Genomic DNA, 23,560 nt, shown 5'->3' with positions numbered 1-23,560 from the left:
TTAACAGTTCTTATTTTGCAATTTCGTTTTACTGTTTAGTTTTCTTTTATACTCTTAAGATTTCATTCAATTTACCAATGGCACTCTTGTTCTTCACTCAAAAATTTGGTTATGCTCAATGTGCAGAAGTTAGATATTAACAGGTCTCTGCTTACCTTATTTTTTGACAGCGCGCTGTTTTGAGTGAAGGAAAAACTGGAGTCCGTCCTGTCTGCTCAATTCAGGGGAAAGTCCTCTGGCGCCACCTAGTGGATCACGTCGGGGTCACCACTTTGTCGTGTTTCAAAATCCACTAAGTAGGCAAGAAGAGGACTTAAAAGTTTAACAAGTATTTATTTAAGTAAAATCATAAGAGCATAAACGTGTACACGGGTCCGAGTTGAGCAGGCACACAGGCTTCTCTCATCAGACTGAATTTTCTGGCTTATACATGAATTCATATATCCGTCTCTAAGAGCATTTTGATTTGTTTATTAAAAGTTGGAGTACCGTGGTTCAGACTTAGCGTCCCCTGGTTGGTGCACAGACTGGTCCCAGTCTTTTGGCACACGCCCTCTTCATTAGCTGTTAGGCGGACTTTAGCTATGCTGATGGTCAGAAAGAACAATGCGCCGCTGTTGCCTGTCACAGGTTGAGGAGTAACTTATTCTCATGGTCAAACTGATATGATATTAACTTTGTTGCTGCACTCTTGTTGCTTTCTGACCACCGTCATACAGTGCTGCTGTACAACAGTACAACAGTATCCTTTTCTCACTTTCCATGACTAAGCTGTCACAGTGCTCTTCCACTAAACACACAACTATAATTCAACTATGATTTGTATCCTCATAAAGCATAGCCAGCTTGACTGATTATTTTTATTTCTTACAAACGCAACCCTGGCTGTGGCTGACAATTTGACTGAATCGTTTGATTTCATTACTCACTGTAATAAAGTAGAAAACAAACGTACTTTACCCCGGTTTCCAACCTGAGCCATTTTGCGTGTCAGGCCAACGCAATGACTAGTGCACTATGGAAACTTCGGTAGGCCTGTTTGATTTTGCAAAGTAAACTCAAACAAACCTGTTTCCACCCAGTTTCGAGCTGGGGACCTTTCGCGTGTGAGGCGAACGTGATAACCACTACACCACGGAATCCAATGAAAAGCTTTTTTTCACATGTTCGTTGGGAAATGCACCATTCATATTTTACTTAAAATGTTGAAAATGCCGTTTGGCATGTCTATTTATGACACATAGATATGTTAAACAGGATTCAGTCACAGCTGCTCTGTCATAGACATGAGTGACAGTGAATATATAGTAGACCTAAATGTTTCCACATGTATTCACTGTTGCCTAGATGCTGTAATAGCGCCACCTAGCGAGTAACGTGCTAAATCCAGTGCTTGGGCAGTCCTCGTTAGTATAGTGGACAGTATCTCTGCCTGTCACGCAGCGGCCAGTCGCGTATAGGTGTAGAAGACTTTCTCGTAAAAAAGAAAAAAAAAAAAAAAGATGTTTTCCTGACCGGAAGCCTCTCCAAAAGAACAAGGTTCGAATCCCCCCTTACCCAAAAAAATTGTCCTGTATTTAGTTCAGAATATTATGCTACAGCATGTCTGTATTACACAAAACAATTATATATAAAGTTTTTAACCGTTTAATGTTAAATTTAATTCAATATATTTTTTTAAAATGATGTGGAAATATGATAACACCTCATGATTTGAATGTTATGACAATAATACTTTTACATGCTGCTACTGGTAAAAGTTGAATTTAACTTAATAATAGTACATTTTTGTATAATGATACAAAATTGCAAAGCACTATATCAATTTATGTTTAATTTTATTTCATTTTTTAAGACGTTTACTTCCTCAGTCAAATAAAGACACAGTGATGCTTTCAAGATATTTTATTAAAAACTACCTAATTCTAAAACACCAAATAAAGATCTAAAACACAATACAAATCTAAAACACACAATAAAAATGTACACACTGTGTAAAATAAAATTACACTTATTTACACTGTTACAGAAGAGTGCATGTGAACAACTGAGAGACTGTGATGTGATGATGAAAAAGTGATGATGATGATTCAGACCAGATATCCAGTGAAGGTGAATAAAGTTGAATAAACTAAAATATCACAATGAAACAGTCCTGACTAAGTACAGTAGTGTGTGTGTGTGTGTGTGTGTGAGAGAGAGAGGGTATATTTGAAGTTGAAGTGTTCATTTTTTTTTCTCTGCCACCCATCTGTCCCTTTCAGCCTCATAGAAGTCCGACAGTTTGAACTCCCCCCAGGTCATCTCCTGCCCCATGCCCTGTGCCTTGTAGAGGGAGAACACTCTGGAGGGGCAGTAGATGTATTTCCCTGGTACCCCGGGGAAGCTGTCATGTACGTGAGGGCTGTCAGGGCCCTGCTTTAGGGGTTGATGACAGAACCTGCACAGGCGACCTGTTGGAAGCTGCAATTCTGATTTCCTCTTTGCCCTCTCCTCTGCCACCCTCCTCCACTCAGCCCCCCTCTGTCTGGCGCCCTCCAGCTCCCGCTCAAAGAATGGAGACGCAGCAAAGTCCTCAAAAGACATCCGAGGGTTTGTGAGGCCTTCGTCTGCATATGTCTTAAACACCTTTGTGGAGCAGTAAAAGTATTTGATTGTTTGTGTCTGATAAAAGAAATGAACTGATGAGCCATCGCCAAGATACCGGGACTTGGGCTGACCACAGGCTACACAGTTCCTGGTCTTTTTTTTCTGCTGCTGCGGCTGCGGCGGCTGCTGCTGATGTTGTTGTTGTTGCATTAACTCTGCTACAATCCGCTCCACTGTAGCCCGGCTCAGGGACTCCTCCTGGGGTGGAGCAGCAGGTGAAGGGTTGAAAGTAGCAGGAGGTAGAGTTACGACAGGCACGCTGGTCGTTTGACTGCCTGTAGTCAAACTGTGCCACAGCTGCTGTGTCTCCAAAACTTTCTCTGGGCTGGTATTGAGGGAGGAGCTGGTGTTTTTTAATTTGGCCAGATGCTTTACATATCTGGAGATATGTTGGCATGTGGTTGGATGAAGGAGGCTGTTGGGGTCAGTGCACGCTCTCTGGACCATGGCAGCATAGTCTGCGTCCACCCGCTTCAGAAAGTCTTTTGACCCATGGTGCTTAACCAGAAGCCCGTCGATGGCAGCTCTCATGGCTTCTTTCCACCGGCTGTGGTCCAAGACTTGAACAAGGCCTCCCGTCTTGATTGGTCCAGTGCGGGCGGCCCGGGGAGAGGAAGAAACAGGCAGCGGTGCTACCCCTGAATGGTGTAAACAATAAAGCCTACATTTATTATATTGTTTTTTGCCAAACTTGGATAAAACATGGATTAAAAAAAATGTATATGTTGATTGTGTGAAGAGTTGATCAGTTAAATTTGTTACATTTATCATATATTATATTCTCCCATAGTTTTAAACTTTGGATACACTAAGTTATTCCGTATTAAATATTATCAGGCCTGCTTTATACTGTGAGGTCTGTATACCTGTATCCATCAAAGACTGAGTCTCTGATTTGGCTCTGGCCGCAGCTGGTATCAAGGGTGGCTGGGACTGCTGGGATTGCTGGGACTGCTGGGATTGGGAAAGGGTTTCAGAGCCCTGCTGGAAAGATAGGATGGGCACCGCTCCAACTGGCTCATCACTGGTCTCCTGAAATATAACATAAAATATAGTGATTTAGTCAGTGAGTCTGTCGGACGGTCAGTGATTGACAGTGAGTGTTTAGAGTGGATTACCTGAGAGTCTGTGTCCACCACAGCAGCAGGGCAGTGATCCTCTGTCTCCATGGCTACAGCAGCTGGGATGTTGGGCTGTACCTTGTGCTTGTCCCAGTTCAACACAACAGGACGACAACCTGGCTCCACAAACTGCAGTCCAAATCTCTCCCCTGTGTCCCTGTTTGTATTTTGCAGCCTGGGATATTTTGCTTGGCCTGTCACCTTGACAGAGGCTGTGTTCAGTCCTGAAATTAACAGGGGGTCAAACACAGATGGCAGCTCCACACCAGGCTGTTTCAGGTCCACCAGCCTCTGGAAGTTCCACCGCACCACTCCAGTCATTGCCTGGGCCTGGAAAAGTTCACAGGACACCCGGTTGCCTGTCACCCACTGGGCTTGGTGAAAGTGGAAGCCCTCCTGCTGAGAGGTGCCTCTCACTGTAATCCAAACAGGTACAGGCTCCTGCACCCTTGTTGTAGTTGAGCTGCAAGGTACCACCATACCTGTAGAGAATTCCCTCCCCGACGTCAGGGTCGCTCAGGCAGCCTCTCAGGATGTGGACGCGTTGGATCCTCCACAACTTCAGCATGGAGGCCATAAACAGGGGCACATCATTGGCGTCCTTTGCCAGGTAGAAGTGGTGCAACACATCTTCAACCCTCTGCAGCAGCTCCCTCGGCTGTGGCACCTTTGTCCTGCAGTGCTCTCTTATGTGCTGCTTTGTCGGATTTGCAGGAGAGATTCCACAGAAGGTGTATGCCTCTGTGAGCCTTTGTAGATCCCTCTGGTCCACCACAACAAATGCTGCAGAGAGGAACTGGCAGAAGGAGCTGAACAGAGGGTGATGTTCAGACACACACTCCCTGGTAAAGCGCCTCATGCAGTGAAACAAGTCTAACTTGATGCTGATGTCTTTGTTAAACTTGCTCCTCGAGGCACTGTTGTTGGCAAGGTTGCCAGAGGTCGCCCGCCACGGTGGCCTCTGATGTCCTCCAGCAGTCCCACAGCAGCTGCTCCTGATGACCAGGGTCCAGGACCTTGAAGGCAGCACAGCAGTCCCTAAAACATTGAAAATTAATTTCATTAGAGCCACTACAATATGTTTTGTAAACAGTGAGTCTTATTATATTTACAGTTTAAAAGGATATACTGTAAGTTTACTATATAATTTGTGTTTTTTTTTTTTTTTTTTATATGGACTATTAACAAGGAGAGTCAGATTACACAAATTAACTGCAAATTAAGTAATACAAAATGGACATGAGGACAACAACAAACAAAACAACATAAAAACAAGTATATACATTTAATTTCAACTTATATTTATACCTGTCAACCCAGTGGTAGCTTGCCTTCCTCACTCCAGCTGCAGTGTAGCGCCGAGACAGCCCCTCATACAGAGGATAGAGGGACCGATCGCACTCCGACTGCAGCATCACCCAGCTCAAGATCATCCAGTTCTCATTCATTATGGCATAGGAAGACATTGTGCCGGATGACAGCACCACCTTCCTAGCCACTTTGCGTGTGTGATCTGACCTGAGTACTTGTCCAAAGGTCCCCTGTAGCAACAGAGTGAGGAGCTGCTCCTGCCGTTGAAACTCACGGACCAGGCAGTCGACCAGGTAGTGAGAAGAAATAGACACTCCACACCAGCCGTCAGCATCGGAGTAGCCACCGAATGGAGCCGGAGTGTCTGCCTGTCTGAGAAGCCCAGTGATGGTTCGCTGGCTGTAAACTCCTGCCTCAGCATCCCTGACGTTCTGCACACTGAGCAGGTAGGCCAGGTGGGCTTTCTCTGCACCTCATCTCATCCATTACTGATTTGCAGATGGCCTTTTTGTGAGTTAGGAAAGCCGGAACAATGTTGCTGAAGCGCTCTGGTAGCTTCTCCAGCCACTGGGGCTTGTCAGCATGCCAGTACGTCCTACAGGCCTTGCAGGTGAGCCGTGAGGCTAAAATATAGTACTGGCCGCTGGTGCCAATTATAACTCTTGGCCTTCCAACGCCAGAAGAAGCTACCTGAGGGTTGGGACAATCATGAAGGCAGGGCAAGATGTAATTGTTCCTTACCCTCTCCATGATTGTGTGCTCCGGCTTCCAAATGAAAAAAGGATGAAGCTGACAGTATTTAGGTGATGGCAGCTCAGAGATTGAGTCTATGAGCTCAGGCTGAGGTGGATTACGCCACAAGGACAGCATGTTCATAGGATGACGAACAGGACGTGACCCCGGCCACAGCCCCAACGCCTCCAGCTCAGTCTTCATCCAAATTTTCTGCTGGTGGGAGCAGTTCCACTGCGCTACATCCTGAGCATAGCCAGGGACAGAGGCTGCAGGCTGGTGTGGCACATCTAAAGGGACAGATGGTGCTGGACTTGGCAGAGCTGTAAAAGAGTATAACATATACACAGTCAGAGAAAAGAAAGAGAGCTCTATATTAAGACTGCTACAGTTATAACAGTGTTACTGAAATGTATACCTTCATCAGGGACAGTGTCTCTCTGTGCTTCCACTGATGGTAACTCTAGGATGGTGAGATAAAAACAGTAAAGGCAAGTGAGACATACTCATTAAAATAAGATATTATTTCTCACAGTATTCAAGAAAATAAAGCATTTACCTTCAGGAAGAAATGGAGCTGATGTTATCCCAGGCTCTGACAAAGTAGAGTGGGAGATGACATATATTATGAGTAATATATATAAAAGACAGTGAAATATTAATTTGATTTTCAGAATGAAACTGATGTAAGGTACACTGGTAGTATAGGAGGACAACATACTTTGTCTCAACACATTAGGCGCCTGTTCTTCTACCCCAAGCTGTGGGGCGAGGGCGAGCAGCTGAGGAGGGACCGCAGCGGGCCTTTGTCGTGGCTGTGGGAACAATTTGGTCACATAACATGATACCGTCACACAACATTCAGTACAGTTTGAAGTGAGAAATGAACTAATATAATAACCTTTCACAGAAGCAACAATCCCAGAGGAGTCATCAGGCTCGGCAGGTCTGGAAACCGTCGCTGTTGGCTCCGTCCTGTGTGCTGTAAAAACAATTCAGTGTCATTTTCCTCCCACAGTCAAGTCTGTTTATGCTTCAGAATGTGTCTTTACCTGTTGTCTCTCTAACAAACTGTGAGTACAGACTGAAAACTAAAAAAAACCTTCAATTCTGAATTGCTATTTATTTGCAATGACAAAACACAATGCTTTTAAGAAAACAGGTAAAGCACAGAAACAATATGAATATATAGTAAGCACACTGCCTGTCATTCAAAGATGTGGCATGGCAAAAAGAAAATGCCAAATCCTTGAATGACAGCCTGAGAAAAAGCATGCAAAAAAAAAGAAAACACTTACCATCTTCGCTGACCTGTTAATTCCTTAGGTTAGTGGGAGAGTAAGAGAACACAAGCATCAGAACAGGCCTGAACACGGCTAAAATAACAAACTAGTTGAAGGAGAACAGTAATAGCAGGAGGATTCTGCTGAGAAAAGAATCCTCCCTCTACACCGATGGAGAAAAACCTGTTGGTGGAGACACAGCCGGGGCTCTGGAGACTGCTGCTGGTCCTGAAAGCACAGGTGACTACTAGATTAGACTACAGTACTATCGTAAACAGTAAGAGTTTAAAAAACACTCTGTTAATTAAACTATCTCCACCTACTTAGTTCAGTGGCAAATTTATAGGGAGACAGATTCAGCATCCCCCTCTCCAACTCCTCGTCTTCCTCCATCGCTCCATCTGTATTTGCATATTTTTGTGTACTGACCTAGAATGCTAGATGTAGGCGGTGTAGGGGCAGCTGATGTAGTGGAGACTCCTGCAGGTGGTGGACAGGACTCCCCAGACTCAGCCCTCTGCTGCTTGAGGATGTACTGCTGCAGGTTGTACATCTTGCTGTTTTTGATGCACTTTACTCCTACGATGAAGGCAGCATATCCATCTGCCCTGCTCTCCCAGATCTGCCTCCAGGTGTCCTTTGCCCTGGCTCCAAAGCCGACAGTATTTTCACCCTCTGATGCCACTGGTGGCGCAGGCAGCCTGGAAGCTAGATACTCCCTGAGGTCCCTAATTAACTGGAAGCTCCTGGCATAGTCCAGAAATGACAGCAGGCTGTCCTTGTTGTGTCCCTGAGGGTTGAAGGTCCCATCTCTCTCCTCCTCCTCTACCTTTTTCATCAGGTAGATGGTGTAGCCAACATCATTTTCCAGGAGCCACCTAAACAATTTACCCTTGTACTTGCCAAACTGCAGCACATACTCCCCCATCACCTCCAGTCGGTCAGACACATCCCTCCCGCTCAAAGACCACAGTGAGAGCATTGGTCTTCACAAGGTCATGTCTCTGAGGGGGAGACTTGTCCTGAAGAGAAGGGTTCTTTTTGATCCGCATGGCCTCGTCAGAGGGATCCTGCCGCAGATGACCTGATGGACCCTTCCTGAAAGACACCATAGTCTTTCCGGGAAAGAAGTTGGTTGTCTTCTTCATTATCTCCTGTGCACAGCAAAACACAATGTATATTATATAGTAATAATCAAAATATAGTCATACTGTTACATAAACAGTTATTTATTTTAACATCAATCAGCATTTGTAATGACTAAGTAACAGCACAGATAGATAGATAGATAGATAGATAGATAGATAGATAGATAGATAGATAGATCAAAATGTATTATTCACATATTAATCTATTAACAATAATTCTATATGCTGTTTGCCATAGCAAATGAACCCCATCTTAGACATAAACTGTATTATTTAATTGAAAATATACACAAGAATTGCCTGAAACACGACTGTAGCTAAATAGTATCCATATTATATAGTAATAATTAAAAAGACAGTCATACTATAAACAGTTATTCATGTTAACATAAATCAGCCTTTTTAATGACTAGGTAACAGCTAGACAGACATAGAGATAACTAGATAGACAGATAGATAGAACAAAGTGTCTGTGTTTAACCTATTATCAATTTATCCCCATTTTAGACATATTGTAGTATTTAGCCATTGAAAATATTCTGAAACACGTATGTAGCAGCAACATATTAACAGTACCTCTGTGTTTAATGGTTTGTAAATAAATAAACACTATGAAAGAGTCAAAGAAAGCACAATAGCAATGTCTGTAAGAGATGTGCAACGTAACATCATTACAAGTGTACACGTTACTGTAAACGCTGACATGTACATAACGTTACATGAAAAACATGAATGTGCTGACGTTATTGTTAGCTAACGTTAACGTTACCTTAGCTAAGTAAACAACAGTTTGAACCTGTCAATCAATCCTAAAACAACTAACAGTGTATAACAACAGTTTGCCCATATATACAACGGAGACACGTTAATTTAATACTTACGTTTGATAAGTTGACAGCTTGTAAGACGACAGAACAGTTGAAAAAACACCGTATATCGACAAAAACTCCGTGCACTTTATCTGTGTCTATGATGCGACGTCTGTCACTGTGAGGAAACAAGGAAAAAGAAGAAAAAAAAGAGTCTCTCCTTAACTCTATCCACAGGGGGAAACAGCGCCCCCGAAATCCAGCTTGTGGCCACAAGTATATGACAGCCGTAGTTTAAGACTTACCATAGAGAATGAATGGTAAAAGTTAAGAGAATTAAGCCCTACGCGACGGAAACAAGTTTGTTTGAGTTTACTTTGCACAATCAAACTCTGCTGATTTAAAATCTCAATAACCTGCATGGAAAACTGTCCCTTTCTTGAAATCCTTGCCAGGCCTACCGAAGTTTCCATAGTGCACTAGTCATTGCGTTGGCCTGACACGCAAAATGGCTCAGGTTGGAAACCGGGGGGAAAGTACGTTTGTTTTCTACTTTATTACACTGAGTAATGAAATCAAATGATTCAGTCAAATTGTCAGCCACAGCCAGGGTTGCGTTGTAGTCTGTACGGGCAGAAACAGAGAACTTTGGAAACGAATGCAGACACCCACGTCAGTCAGTCTTGTCGGTTAGGTAAGCTCGCATGCCTTTCAGTAGCAGTTTCACCTCATGGTTGGTCCAAGCATGTAAATCCCTGGGCTTACTTTTAGCCATTGTTGTTATTTCTCCAAATTATTATCAGTATTTGAATAACATAATTGAGCATATTTTAATAATTTTATTTTAAATGTTTATGTAATTCGTTTCTTCTCATTGTTCATAACCTCATTGTTCTTACCTTTTGTGAGCCTCAACCTCTTCGCCGTCAAATTGTTGTTGTTTGACGTTCCTGGATCCGTCTTACGTTCCTGCTTCCTTCCTACGTTCCTGGATCCTGAGGTAGGTGATCATATCTTCACTGTAAAGCTCTCTTTGATAGCAGGAACATGCTCAATGCTGTTGTAAAATTGTTGTCTTTCTTGGACTATATCCACTTTAATAATGTTTTCCTTAAAAGCGCATATCTTTTGCTATGTTTAGGCCTTTCCGCGACCCTTACACAAAGACATTTGGAAACGTCGATCAACCCGTTTAAGTTTGAAACTTGCAGGGTTGCGTTGTAGTCTGTACAGGCAGAAACGGAGAACTTTGGAAGCGAATGCAGACACCTACGTCAGTCAGTCTTATCGGTTAGGTAAGCTCGCATGCCTTTCAGTAGCAGTTCCACCTCATGGTTGGTCCAAGCAAATAAATCCCTGGGCTTACTTTTTGCCCTTGTTGTTCTTTCCCCAAATTATTAACAGCATTTGACTAACATAATTGAGCATATTTCAATGAAAAATATTAATGATTATGTTATTCTTTTACTCTCATTGTTGTTCTAAGCCTCATTGCTCTTACCTTTCAATGAGGCCTCTTGGCCTCATTGTTTGACGTTCCTGGATCTGTCATACGTTCCTGGATCCAGAGGTAGGTGATCATATTGTCATTGGTAAATAATTACCAGGTCTCCTCGTCAGGGAATCGAATCCCCGTCTTCCACGTGACAGGCGGAGATACTGTCCACTATACTAACGAGGACCGCCCAAGCGGTAGCACGTTACTCGCTAGGTGGCGCTATTACAGCATCTAGGCAACAGTGAATACATGTGGAAACATTTAGGTCTACTATATATTCATTGTCACTCATGTCCATGACAGAGCAGCTGTGACTGAATCCTGTTTAACATATCTATGTGTCATAAATAGACATGTCAAACGGCATTTTCAACATTGTAAGTAAAATATGAATGGTGCATTTCCCGACGAACATGTGAAAAAAAACTTTTCATTGGATTCCGTGGTGTAGTGGTTATCACATTTGCCTCACACGTGAAATGTCCCCAGCTCAAAACTGGGTGGAAACAAGTTTGTTTGAGTTTACTTTGCAAAATCAAACAGGCCTACCGAGGTTTCCATAGTGCACTAGTCATTGCGTTGGCCTGACACGCAAAATGGCTAAGGTTGGAAACCGGGTGGAAAGTACATTTGTTTTCTACTTTATTACAGTGAGTAATGAAATCAAACTATTCAGTCAAATTGTCAGCCACAGCCAGGGTTGCGTTTGTAAGAAATAAAAATAATCAGTCAAGCTGGCTATGCTTTATGAGGATACAAATCATAGTTGAATTATAGTTGTGTGTTTAGTGGAAGAGCACTGTGACAGCTTAGTCATGGAAAGTGAGAAAAGGATACTGTTGTACTGTTGTACAGCAGCACTGTATGACGGTGGTCAGAAAGCAACAAGAGTGCAGCAACAAAGTTAATATCATATCAGTTTGACCATGAGAATAAGTTACTCCTCAACCTGTGACAGGCAACAGCGGCGCATTGTTCTTTCTGACCATCAGCATAGCTAAAGTCCGCCTAACAGCTAATGAAGAGGGCGTGTGCCAAAAGACTGGGACCAGTCTGTGCACCAACCAGGGGACGCTAAGTCTGAACCACGGTACTCCAACTTTTAATAAACAAATCAAAATGCTCTTAGAGACTGATATATGAATTCATGTATAAGCCAGAAAATTCAGTCTGATGATAGAAGCCTGTGTGCCTGCTCAACTCGGACCCGTGTACACGTTTATGCTCTTATGATTTTACTTAAATAAATACTTGTTAAACTTTTAAGTCCTCTTCTTGCCTACTTAGTGGATTTTGAAACACGACAAAGTGGTGACCCCGACGTGATCCACTAGGTGGCGCAAGAGGACTTTCCCCTGAATTGAGCAGACAGGACGGACTCCAGTTTTTCCTTCACTCAAAACAGCGCGCTGTCAAAAAATAAGGTAAGCAGAGACCTGTTAATATCTAACTTCTGCACATTGAGCATAACCAAATTTTTGAGTGAAGAACAAGAGTGCCGTTGGTAAATTGAATGAAATCTTAAGAGTATAAAAGAAAACTAAACAGTAAAACGAAATTGCAAAATAAGAACTGTTAACAGAGTGAAGAGAAAGCCTGTAAAAAGCTCCTGGTCTACTGTGACCTGGGAGTTGGGCAACAAAAAATAAATCTAAATTAGCCTGTAAAAAGCTTCTGGTTCGCCGTGACCGGGGAGTTGGGCAACAAAAAATAAATCTAAATTAGCCTGTAAAAAGCTTCTGGTCCGCCGTGACCGGGGAGTTGGGCGACAAAAATTTAATCTAAATTAGACCTGTAAAAAGCTCTTGGTTCATTGAAATCGGAGAGTTGGGCAAAACTAAAATCAAAGAGGTAAACCTTCGAAGGTTCAATGGTCTGACGAGACCTATAAATTGGCTATAAGAGACTCGTAAAAAGCTTTTGATCTACAACTGGTCGGAAAGTTGAGTACATTGGGTGAAATAAAACCGTAAAAAGCTCTTGGTTAGAAAAATCGGAGAGTTGGTTTAATTTGACTTAATTAGAGGAATCTCAGTCGGTTGGTTGGTAGATACTGTAAAAAGCCAATGGTTGGTTATTCAATCGGTTGGTTGGTAGATACTGTAAAAAGCCAATGATTGTGAATTCACCGTAAAAAGCTCTTGGTTAGAAAAATCGGAGAGTTGGTTTAATTTGACTTAATTAGAGGAATCTCAGTCGGTTGGTTGGTAGATACTGTAAAAAGCCAATGCTTGGTTATTCAATCGGTTGGTTGGTAGATACTGTAAAAAGCCAATGATTGTGAATTCACCGTAAAAAGCTCTTGGTTAGAAAAATCGGAGAGTTGGTTTAATTTGACTTAATTAGAGGAATCTCAGTCGGTTGGTTGGTAGATACTGTAAAAAGCCAATGGTTGGTTATTCAATCGGTTGGTTGGTAGATACTGTAAAAAGCCAATGATTGTGAATTCAATGCAATGACAGAAAACGTTTTACATTTCGATACGGAGGCAGATTTTGAAGTATATTGTGAAGAGAATAAAATTACTAGAGCACTGTTTGATTTTGAGGTATACTGTGAAGAGGATAAAATTAAAAAAATGAATAAGGCACAGCTTGAAGTAGAAACAATTACCAGTGAAGGTCCATTGTGTGAAGTGTCCGAACGGACAGGAGAGAATACTTTAGGAAAAGAGTGAAACAGTAACAGGTAGTGGTGACGAAGTGAGTTTAGAGCTAGACTCAGATTTTGAGAGCAACATACAGCAGGACAAGAGACAGACTGACGTTACAGAGCCAAATTGACACTTTGAAAAGCAGAGACAATTGTTCGTTGAAAATATATACGGTTTCTTATATATAGTGTGTTTCGGGTGCTATTGGGAACTGTATCATGGCATAAAGAAGTGAAAGATTGTGCATACAGTGCTGAAATGAAAGAACTGAAAGCTTTTCTGTTGGTGAAACTGGGGAAGAAAGCACCAGGGGGGCAGCAGAAACAATGGGTTGAGACAGGGAAAAAGATACTCTGTAAGTGGGAAAAGGAAGGACTGTTGGCAGACATAGGGAGAGATGAGAGTGTATTGAGAACTTTGAATATCAGAGCAGAGAGTCAGGCACGAGTGGCAGACACAGAATGGAAAGAAAAAGGGAGTAGTAGGTGGGGGCCTGCATGGGGGCGTAAACAAAAGAAAGCCGTGGAGAAAGATGTCACAAGGGGGCTGACTGAACTGCTGGGTAAACTGAAAAGGAAAAATGATAAATTGGCAACATCTGGTGGCACAACTGAAGTAGTACCAGAAAAGACTAATAATAACCCAACCACAGCCACTGCCAGCATGTACCCTTCCCTGCCACAACCAACAGCACCTCCATCCTACGAGGCTATAACAGTGGTTCAAGCTCCTGTGGTGCCAGTAAAGAGAGGTGTACTGGAAGTGAATGGAGGAGTTCTGGATCTGGACATCCCCCAACACAATGACCTGGCAAATCTGGTGAAATGCACAGCCGACCTGACTGACACAGTTGACAAACTAGAAAATCAAATGCAAAACACCAGAGCAGAAATGAGCCAGCTCAAGGGGGAATCCATGGTTGGGACACAGTCACCATCAGGCCAAGGACCCCCAGGACCATCCACTGCATCACTCCAACTGCCACCATCACAATCAACGCCTCAACTCCTGCCCCAACCTCGGTCCCAGAGCACTCCTAGAGGGGGTCTGCAAATGAGACCACCTCCTTTTGATCCATTTGTAAATGAGTATGCCCCCTCAGATAAAGTCTCCAAACACTCTGACTACACCTTCTCCAGCCACACTTCAGCGGTTAGCTTGAAGGAATCAGGAACTGACGTATCCTCTACTGACGATGAAGATGAAAAGCAGCACAGAATTATAAAACACTTCACCAAAAGGGGTCCCCCACACGATGGAGGCATGCAGAAACTGCAGCTGCAAGGTGTGTTTGAAGGAGAAGCGAAGGTCATGGATGAAGCAAGAAGAGTATATGACCTTAGAGACAGACCCCAAAAAAGGGGGGCTGGAGCTTTCCCTATTATGGAACACCCCTCAACCAACTTTGGAGTGTATGTGTCATTCAAACACAGAGATCTGGAGGGGTTACTGGATGACCTCCCGCCAATCACCCAGGGAGCTGGACCATGGATACGAAAGTTGGAAGAACTTTGCCAGGGCCAAACCCTGGCCCTAGCAGATATGAGAGCCCTCCTCACCAGAGCCATGGGTGGTGATGAAGCCAAACGCCTGCTCAAGAGCCTCCACAACTCCAGACATGACCATGATGGAGACAATTTCGGGAACTATAGAGGAGTTGTCTGGGATGGGCTTCGTGATAAATATCCCACCAAGGCCAACCCAGAAGCCATGACAGGCCTAACCCTGAAACCAGGCGAAAACCCCATTGATTATCTTAACAGGGCTAAATCTCTATGGAGGTCAGCTTGGGGAGAGAAGTATGACCGCTCCAAGGCCTCCATCCTGCTGTGGAGAGAGAGATGCATAGCTGGTCTGCCTGAGCCAGTACAAAAACAACTGAAACTCACCGTTGGCCTAGCTCACCTGCCAGAAGAACAATGGTTGGCGCACATCTCCCATCACACCGACCTACATCGCGAACAAACAGCCAAAGATGATGAAGAGATGCAGCAGTTGACCAAAAGAGCTCTGAAGCTACAGGTCTCGAAAGCCACTGAAGAAGTTAATACCAAGAAAAAGGTTGTTAAACAAATGGCAGTACAAGACCCTGCACCTGCAAACCAGATGGGAGTCCTCTCAGACCTGTTGATCGAAGTACATGATGCAGTTAGCCAAGCAGTAGGAGACGCCATGACTCGATCCTTTGAGTGGAATGCGGGAGAAGTCGAGGACCCCTCCACTGCCTCAGTGTACATTCCTAATCCACGGGGGAGGGCCTCTTCCAGAGGAGGTCCCCCCAGGAGGGACTCCTGCTACATTTGTGGCAAACCAGGACACTGGGCTTCTCAATGTCGTTCACCTCCCAATGGATCCAGGGGAAGAGGCTATTCAAGAGGAGGAAGAGGACAGTTTGCTCCCAGAGGCGGGTACAGACCACCCACACAGCAACAAACTCCACAGGTGCCTAACCAAAGCCACCTGCCCACTCAGGCTTGGATGGGAGAACAATACTGATGGGGCCCAGAGAGTTCAGCCAACCAATTGGACACATATTCACCCCTGAAAGAGCCACTCGTTGAATGCACCATAAATGGAAGGAAACACTTAATGTTGGCTGACTCTGGGGGGGCTATATATTCCTGTATCACAACTCAGCTTCCCTTATCATATGACAGCACTGTGGTGGTTGGAGTCTCGGGAACGCCACAGAAACAATTCTATACCACGCCTGTCCCTGTCACTTGGAGAACTAATTGCACCACCCATCAGTTCTTGTATGCACCAGAATGTCCAGTCGATTTACTTGGAAGAGATCTCCTCTGCAAGCTGGGCATCACCATCTACTGCAATGAAGAGGGTGTGCATGTCGCCTCCACACCTCCCCCTCTCACTCCAGCCTGCAGAATTCTCCATATGGCTCCAGCCCCATTGCCACCGGAGGAACCTTTCACCACAGTCTATTGGCTCAGACTAGATGGCACTCTCCCACAAACACCTGCTATACAGCACCAGTATATGCAGTTGAGAAAATGGATCTCCACACTACATCCATACAAAGCACCATTGGATGACCTCCATTGCACTCTCAACTACACCATCACACCAGATGATTGCTACGATTACGATTGGGAGGCAAACATGACACTCCTCACCCCCACCATCTCCACCACTTCCATGTTCATTGGCAAAGAAGGAGTTGCAGCTGCAGTTGACCTTATTGAACACATCCAACCGTGGTATCAACTAGGTACTGACTCAGCTCCACATATCAGCCTAGCCATAGGATATGCCTATGAAGCCAGATCATTGGGACCAAAGGTCAAAAGAGCCCTGACAGTAACGTGGGAGGAAACCTCGTTGCCACGGATATGGAAGGCTAAAGAAGAAGATATGTGGTGTATTTCCACCCCTACCACAGAAACAACTCATCCTGAAAGGAAAGAACTAGCTAGACACCATGGCCGCGAGATGACAGATCATCCTGACACAGACAGACTACTGGCCACTGTTCCTGTGGCCCTATGGACAACTGGTCCGCATGATGTGGGGCAGGTAGATACCTCGAACATTCCTATCACATTGAAAGAACCCAGTGAGGTCATCTGGAAACCACAATACAGACTCTCCCAAGACCAAACTGAGGGCATCTCTCCTACTATCGCTGGGCTCTTGGACTCTGGAGTTCTAGTCCCCACCTGGAGTGACTGGAACACACCTCTGTTTCCTGTGACAAAAGGACCTGGAAAAGGATGGAGAATGGTGCAGGACATCAGACCCATCAACCAAGCCACGGTGCCAGATGTTCGGCCTGTTCCAGACCCATACTTGGCTCTACAGAACATACATCATTCTCACAGTTTTTTCACTGTCATTGACCTGGCCAATGCCTTCTTCTGCATCCCACTCCACCATGACTCTCAACACATATTTTCTTTCACCTTCTGTGGCACCCAGTACACCTACACCAGAATGCCCCAACGCTACAGAGACTCTCCTGGCATTTTCAATGACGTACTCAGAGAACACCTAACCCAAATCTCTCTGCCAGAAGATGTCATCCTGCTCCAATATGTGGATGACATTCTCCTTGGTGCACCCTCCGCTGAGCTCTGCCTGCAAGCTACAGGAACCATCCTGTCATTTCTTGCATCCAAAGGTTATAAGGTCAAGAAGGAAAAAGTCCAGTGTTGCAGGAGGAAGGTTGCCTTCCTGGGAAGAGAAGTCTCTGCCACAGGTCAGACCCTATCCAGCCAACATCGAGAATCCATTCTCCAGCATCCTCGCCCAGAAACAGTACAGGACATGTTGTCTTTCCTGGGTTTGACGGGTACAGCAGAAACTATATCCCTGATTACACCCTCCTCATCCAACCACTCAGAGACCTAGTGGCTGAAGCTGGAAACAGAAACCTAAATGCTCTCCTCCAATGGTCTCCTGAAGCTGAAACTGCCTTCTCCCTCACTAAGGAAGCACTCTCCCAGGCCACCATATTGGCTGCACCTGACTACACCATTCCATTTCATCTTGATGTTTCTGTCAAGAACGGACATGTTCATGCCGCCCTTTTCCAGAAAAAAGGGGGAGACAGGTTAGTGCTAACCTACCACAGCTCGAAATTGGACACTATTGAACAAGGACAAACATCCTGTGCTCAACATCTGGCTGCATTATCGAAAGCTGTCCAAAAAACAACCCACCTGGTCATGCATCACCCATTGCAGATCCACACGGACCACGGAGTGACCGCATTCCTGCAGAGCAATGCATTCACGTTCAGTACTGAACAAAAACTGAAAATACAGAAGGAACTGAGACAACCCCACATCACTTTTGTAACCTCAGCCATCAATTTGGCAGACAAAATGGGACACGGAAAACCCCACAGCTGTGAAGAAGTGGCAGCACAAGAACTGAAACTCAGGCCAGATCTGAAAAACGAACCTCTGCCAGATGCACAACATTGGCTGTACACAGATGGATGCTGCTACAAAGGAGAAAATGGAAATGTGGCTGCTTATGCGGTGATGGAACAACACGCAGACGGTACACACACCGAAGTGGACTCAGGAATAATACCACAACCTGCATCAGCACAAATGGCTGAAATATTGGCACTTACAAAAGCACTGCAGTGGTCAGAAGGGAAAAGGGTCAATATCTACACAGACTCAGCATACGCACATGGAGCGGTGCATATAGATGGACCACAATGGCAGAATAGGAATTTCCTGACCACCAGCAAGACTCCTGTCAAGCACAAGGATCAACTGGTAACCCTACTGGAAGCAGTAAAAGCGCCAGTAGCAGTGGCAATAATGAAGTGCAAAGGACATGACAAAGCAGACACAAGGGTGGCAAAAGGAAATGAAGCAGCAGACCAAAGAGCCAAAGAAGTTGGAGGGTACACTCCCAGACAAATGACACTGCAACCAGAGGGAGGACCAACAGAACTAACCACAGAAAACATAAAAGACATCCAAGAAGAGGCCGGACCATATGAACATTCAGAATGGCAGAGAAAAGAAGTATGCAAGGATAAAGACGGCATTTGGAGGTCACACACTGGACACATAGTGGCTCCGGCAAAGCTATGTCGACTATTGTTCCCAACCATGCACGGCCCCACCCATGAGGGAACCAGAAGAACCCTTACAAACATGAAAGAACTATGGTGGCACCCATGGATGTCAGACATCATCACCAACTTTGTGGAAGAATGTGACACATGCAACAAACACAATAACAAGAAGCCATTCAAGGCCCCAGCAGAAAAATTCCCTGTGCCTACAGCCCCCTTTCAAGACATCACCATAGATTTCACAGATATGGGGCCAGAGAACAGAGTAGGGGGAAAAATGTATCTCCTTGTAATGGTAGACAGATTCACAAAATGGGTTGAAGCGATGCCAAGTAAAGATGAAACAGCACAGACAGTTGTAAAATGGCTGAAAAATGAACTAGTACCGAGATATGGCGTACCACGCACAATAAGATCAGACAATGGATCTCATTTTGCTAACAAACATCTACAGAAAGTAGAAGAGGCATTAGGGATCATACACAGATATGGGTCAGTTTATCATCCACAATCACAGGGATTAGTGGAGAGGGCCAACCAGACACTGAAAAGAAAAATCGCTAAAGCATGTGAAGGTACAAAACTAACATGGGTAGAAGCACTGCTGTTAGCTCTTATGTCCATGCGCAGTTCCCCAGGATCTGACACACACTTATCTCCTCATGAGTTACTGACTGGAAGAAAAATGCCAGGCCCACCCAGGGATGGAGGTCATATGCCATCCCTGGATCTGTGTAAACAACAATATGATGACTACATGAAGGCATTGACCAGTCTTACTTCAGTTTTATCTGAACAGGTCGCCAGAGCACAGACCCCGGGAGAAGAGGAGCCCCGGAGCAGTGTCAAGGTAGGTGACTGGGTGCGAGTGAAAGTCCACAAGAGAAAGTGGACCGAGCCCAGGTGGCTTGGACCGTACGAAGTGAGGGAGGTTACCTCACACTGTCCAAGTAAAAGGCCGGGCAGGAGCTGCTTGGCACCACCTGACACATTGTGCCCCAGCACCTACACCTTCCCGTGATTTGAGGGAAGTTAGAGCTGATTTGATCAACAATGCCGCTCCCGTTCAAACTTAGGCAATCAGTCCAAGGGAGCGAACCCAGACAAAAAATACTACTATGGATGCACATGGAAGGTCTGGGTAGGAATGCTAATATCTACAGCCATACTCGTTATGTTGTTATTTTGGTTCATAGATACCAAATATGACAGAGGAAGAAGGGAGGTTCAGGTGACTAGAACAAAGGGACAGATCACATTGTCATTTATTAGGGGACACACAAGCACAGCCCTATTAGACCTATGCGACATAGTGCCATGCACCACCAAAGACAGAAGAGAGGAAGTCATATACATATGCGTCACGACCAACTCAGACAAGTGGTGTAGCAGTTGGAAGTGTGCCATAGCTAACACAGGCTCAGATTGGGGAAATGTGGGATGTGAACCATATGATACAATGCACCTTACGATAACACATAGGGACCTGAAATCCAGACTGAGTGTAGGTAGAAAGCAGGAAGGACGATGCCAGGAACAGAAATGTAATCCTATATATGTGACGTTGAAGGATCCAAAACCAGAGGATGCAGGGACTTATGTTATGGGATTGTATGCTGAAGGGAAAGATCCATTAGGACAGTTCATCATTCAAGTCACAGACCCATGGAGTAATAGTACACCGTCCACATCCATTACTGCCAAGGTTGACGCAATGAACACAGGTATGGGTGTCCTGAAAGACTCTAAAGGGCCATTAGTGAAATATTTGAACCTAGAGGACTTTACCATTGAGGAAAGGTTGGAGATGGAAACTGGTTTCACACCCTCAGGTAACACGTGGCTCAAAATGATGAAATATACTGCTAGAACGCATAAAATGTCTGACTGTGTTATCCGTGCTAAAGCAAGACCTCATTTGGGGACAGTACCATTCCCACTCTCACCTGTGGACGACCTTATTGGTTATAATTGTATGTTAAGTCTTTACAGTGATGTGACCATGGAAAGTGATGTCTGCAGGACCCTGTCTCTCCTGTATCCCAGAGTGCGTGCAATACAACCGCCTCCAGGAGTGGTCGCCTACCTTGGTAACTATACTTGCATCACACAACCCAACAGCTCTACCATGAATGTGGGACACCTACTTAAGAAGTTTTGTATGTACACCTACAACACATCTTCGTTCATTCCCAATGTCACACAGTCGATGTTTAACAATCAGAGTAAGGGACTCGCTGATGTCTGGTGGATGTGTGGGACACAGCCCCGCCTTAGACCATCCTTACCTGCTAAATGGGGGGGAACCTGCGCCTTAGTGTCCCTATTACTGCCGATTACCATGCTTCCTATTAGCGCAGGGAAGCTAGAGGAGACAGTACAGTCTACCTACCACAAACATTCCTTGAAGAGGGCTAAAAGAGACACTGACTTGGGTTTTGGTACATGGGGAGATCCAAGCACCCCGTTCAGGTCTATAGATAGTAGGGTGTATATAGATGCAATTGGAATACCAAGGGGTGTACCAGAGGAGTTCAAAGCTCAGAATCAGATAGCAAAGGGTTTTGAGTCTATACTGCCCTGGATAACTAAAAACAAGAATGTGGACTGGATAAATTATATATACTACAACCAGCAGAGGTTTTTGAACCGGACTAGGGATGGCCTGAGGGGTGTGTCCGAACAATTAGCCGCCTCCTCACTCATGGCATTTCAGAACCGTATGGCACTGGACATGTTGTTGGCAGAAAAAGGGGGTGTGTGCCACATGTTTGGAGATGCTTGTTATACATTTATTCCCAATAATACTGCCCCGGATGGTAGCATCACTAGAGCCTTGGAGGGGTTGACCTCTCTAGCCAATGAATTAGCAGAGAACTCGGGTGTGGCTGAAAACCTCATCACCAGTTGGCTGGAGGACGTTTTTGGCAAATACAAAGCAATTGTACTCTCCATGCTTATGTCCGTGGCAGTGTTTGTGGGCATATTGGTGTGTTGTGGATGCTGTTGCATCCCTTGTTGTCGCACTCTGGTGAACAGATGGATTGATGTGGCTCTGACCAAAAAAAGATCCCCAGAAAGATGCTCCTCCAGCCTACTCCATGCCCCTGTTGGGGATGGAGGATGGTGATGAGACTGATTCGGACAATGAAGGAAGTGAATCACCAATGTAATGCTATGCTATATTAATCTTGCTTCTTCTTCCCCTAGTGCGGACAATTATTTACCAGTTTGAGGGCCATATAATCCTAAACTTAGTAGTATTCACACCTGAGGTGTGAATAGGGGGATCTGTAAGAAATAAAAATAATCAGTCAAGTTGGCTATTCTTTATGAGGATACAAATCATAGTTGAATTATAGTTGTGTGTTTAGTGGAAGAGCACTGTGACAGCTTAGTCATGCAAAGTGAGAAAAGGATACTGTTGTACTGTTGTACAGCAGCACTGTATGACGGTGGTCAGAAAGCAACAAGAGTGCAGCAAGAAAGTTAATATCAGTTTGATATCAGTTTGACCATGAGAATAAGTTACTCCTCAACCTGTGACAGGCAACAGCGGCGCATTGTTCTTTCTGACCATCAGCATAGCTAAAGTCCGCCTAACAGCTGATGAAGAGGGCGTGTGCCAAAAGACTGGGACCAGTCTGTGCACCAACCAGGGGACGCTAAGTCTAAACCACGGTACTCCTCCAACTTTTAATAAACAAATCAAAATGCTCTTAGAGACTGATATATGAATTCATGTATAAGCCAGAAAATTCAGTCTGATGAGAGAAGCCTGTGTGCCTGCTCAACTCGGACCCGTGTACACGTTTATGCTCTTATGATTTTACTTAAATAAATACTTGTTAAACTTTTAAGTCCTCTTCTTGCCTACTTAGTGGATTTTGAAACACGACACGTTGTAGTCTGTACGGGCAGAAACAGAGAACTTTGGAAACGAATGCAGACACCCACGTCAGTCAGTCTTGTCGGTTAGGTAAGCTTGCATGCCTTTCAGTAGCAGTTCCACCTCATGGTTGGTCCAAGCATATAAATCCCTGGGCTTACTTTTAGCCATTGTTGTTATTTCTCCAAATTATTATCAGTATTTGAATAACATAATTGAGCATATTTTAATAATTTTATTTTAAATGTTTATGTAATTCGTTTCCTCTCATTGTTCATAACCTCATTGTTCTTACCTTTCGTGAGCCTCAACCTCTTCGCCGTCAAATTGTTGTTGTTTGACGTTCCTGGATCCGTCTTACGTTCCTGCTTCCTTCCTACGTTCCTGGATGCTGAGGTAGGTGATCATATCTTCACTGTAAAGCTCTCTTTGATAGCAGGAACATGCTCAATGCTGTTGTAAAATTGTTGTCTTTCTTGGACTATATCCACTTTAATAATGTTTTCCTTAAAAGCGCATATCTTTTGCTATGTTTAGGCCTTTCATGACCCTTACACAAAGACATTTGAACGTCGATCAACCCGTTTAAGTTTGAAACTTGCAGGGTTGCGTTGTAGTCTGTACAGGCAGAAACGGAGAACTTTGGAAGCGAATGCAGACACCTACGTCAGTCAGTCATATAAGGTATTATATTATATATATATATATATTAGGTAAGCTCGCATGCCTTTCAGTAGCAGTTCCACCTCATGGTTGGTCCAAGCAAATAAATCCCTGGGCTTACTTTTCGCCCTTGTTGTTCTTTCCCCAAATTATTAACAGCTTTTGACTAACATAATTGAGCATATTTCAATGAAAATATTAATGATTATGTAATTCTTTTACTCTCATTGTTGTTCTAAGCCTC

General features: G+C 44.3%; 3 protein-coding genes, 2 long non-coding RNA genes and 1 other non-coding gene across 10 annotated transcripts in view; 1 reads left to right on the top strand and 5 right to left on the bottom strand.

The window, feature by feature from the left end:
• LOC114573066 (syncytin-A-like) overlaps positions 1–22,042 on the top strand; it is a 42,015-nt gene extending 19,973 nt beyond the window's left edge. For 2 of the 4 annotated variants that reach the window (XM_028604968.1, XM_028604971.1), the window contains exons 3-4: positions 19,564–19,614; positions 20,748–22,042. In XM_028604968.1, coding sequence (XP_028460769.1) covers positions 20,767–21,894 — 1,128 coding nt within the window. In that variant the 5' untranslated portion in view covers positions 19,564–19,614; positions 20,748–20,766 and the 3' untranslated portion in view covers positions 21,895–22,042. Of the gene's footprint in view, positions 1–11,499; positions 11,642–19,563; positions 19,615–19,694; positions 20,597–20,747 lie in introns of those variants that run through there. The other 2 variants (XM_028604969.1, XM_028604970.1) reach the window with 2 other exon arrangements.
• On the bottom strand, positions 1,070–1,142 carry trnav-cac (transfer RNA valine (anticodon CAC)). Its single transcript has one exon. It is a non-coding gene; the product is annotated as a tRNA-Val (tRNA).
• On the bottom strand, positions 1,899–4,694 carry LOC114573064 (uncharacterized). The gene is made up of 3 exons (XM_028604966.1): positions 3,768–4,694; positions 3,516–3,681; positions 1,899–3,287 (listed from the first exon to the last, which is right to left on the bottom strand). The coding sequence occupies exons 1-3, from the start codon at positions 4,248–4,250 to the stop codon at positions 2,227–2,229; spliced, it is 1,710 nt and encodes a 569-aa protein (XP_028460767.1). The 5' UTR covers positions 4,251–4,694; the 3' UTR covers positions 1,899–2,226.
• Positions 4,727–6,488, bottom strand: LOC114573072 (uncharacterized). The gene is made up of 4 exons (XR_003694863.1): positions 6,373–6,488; positions 6,232–6,276; positions 5,079–6,136; positions 4,727–4,808 (listed from the first exon to the last, which is right to left on the bottom strand). It is a non-coding gene; the product is annotated as an uncharacterized LOC114573072 (long non-coding RNA).
• On the bottom strand, positions 6,619–8,044 carry LOC114573068 (uncharacterized). 2 transcript variants are annotated; one of them, XM_028604973.1, is made up of 6 exons: positions 7,526–8,044; positions 7,420–7,491; positions 7,280–7,324; positions 7,112–7,134; positions 6,715–6,795; positions 6,619–6,628 (listed from the first exon to the last, which is right to left on the bottom strand). In XM_028604973.1, the coding sequence occupies exons 1-5, from the start codon at positions 8,022–8,024 to the stop codon at positions 6,718–6,720; spliced, it is 717 nt and encodes a 238-aa protein (XP_028460774.1). In that variant the 5' UTR covers positions 8,025–8,044; the 3' UTR covers positions 6,619–6,628; positions 6,715–6,717. The 2 variants fall into 2 exon arrangements, with proteins under 2 accessions (XP_028460774.1, XP_028460775.1); XM_028604974.1 differs by lacking the exon at positions 7,420–7,491.
• On the bottom strand, positions 8,062–23,034 carry LOC114573070 (uncharacterized). Its single transcript, XR_003694860.1, has 3 exons — positions 22,949–23,034; positions 9,126–9,231; positions 8,062–8,250 (listed from the first exon to the last, which is right to left on the bottom strand). It is a non-coding gene; the product is annotated as an uncharacterized LOC114573070 (long non-coding RNA).
• Positions 23,035–23,560: the final 526 nt, after the last annotated feature.

The sequence above is a fragment of the Perca flavescens genome, chromosome 18 (genome assembly GCF_004354835.1).
Source record: "Perca flavescens isolate YP-PL-M2 chromosome 18, PFLA_1.0, whole genome shotgun sequence".
Classification (NCBI taxonomy): Eukaryota; Metazoa; Chordata; class Actinopteri; order Perciformes; family Percidae; genus Perca; species Perca flavescens.
This window is presented reverse-complemented; position numbering and strand designations above follow the sequence as displayed.

Bases quoted from the DNA above. Each gene is read 5' to 3' on its own strand.
- LOC114573064 (XM_028604966.1), bottom strand. From the start codon at position 4,250: ATGGTGGTACCTTGCAGCTCAACTACAACAAGGGTGCAGGAGCCTGTA. The intron at 3,682-3,767 runs GTAATCCACTCT...GTTATATTTCAG, and splicing joins TGGTGGACACAGACTCTCAG to GAGACCAGTGATGAGCCAGT. The intron at 3,288-3,515 runs GTATACAGACCT...TACACCATTCAG, and splicing joins TCAGTCTTTGATGGATACAG to GGGTAGCACCGCTGCCTGTT.
- LOC114573068 (XM_028604973.1), bottom strand. From the start codon at position 8,024: ATGGGGGAGTATGTGCTGCAGTTTGGCAAGTACAAGGGTAAATTGTTT. The intron at 7,325-7,419 runs GTAGGTGGAGAT...CTGTGCTTTCAG, and splicing joins TAAATTTGCCACTGAACTAA to GACCAGCAGCAGTCTCCAGA. The intron at 6,796-7,111 runs GTAAGTGTTTTC...TTGTTTTTACAG, and splicing joins TTAACAGGTCAGCGAAGATG to CACACAGGACGGAGCCAACA.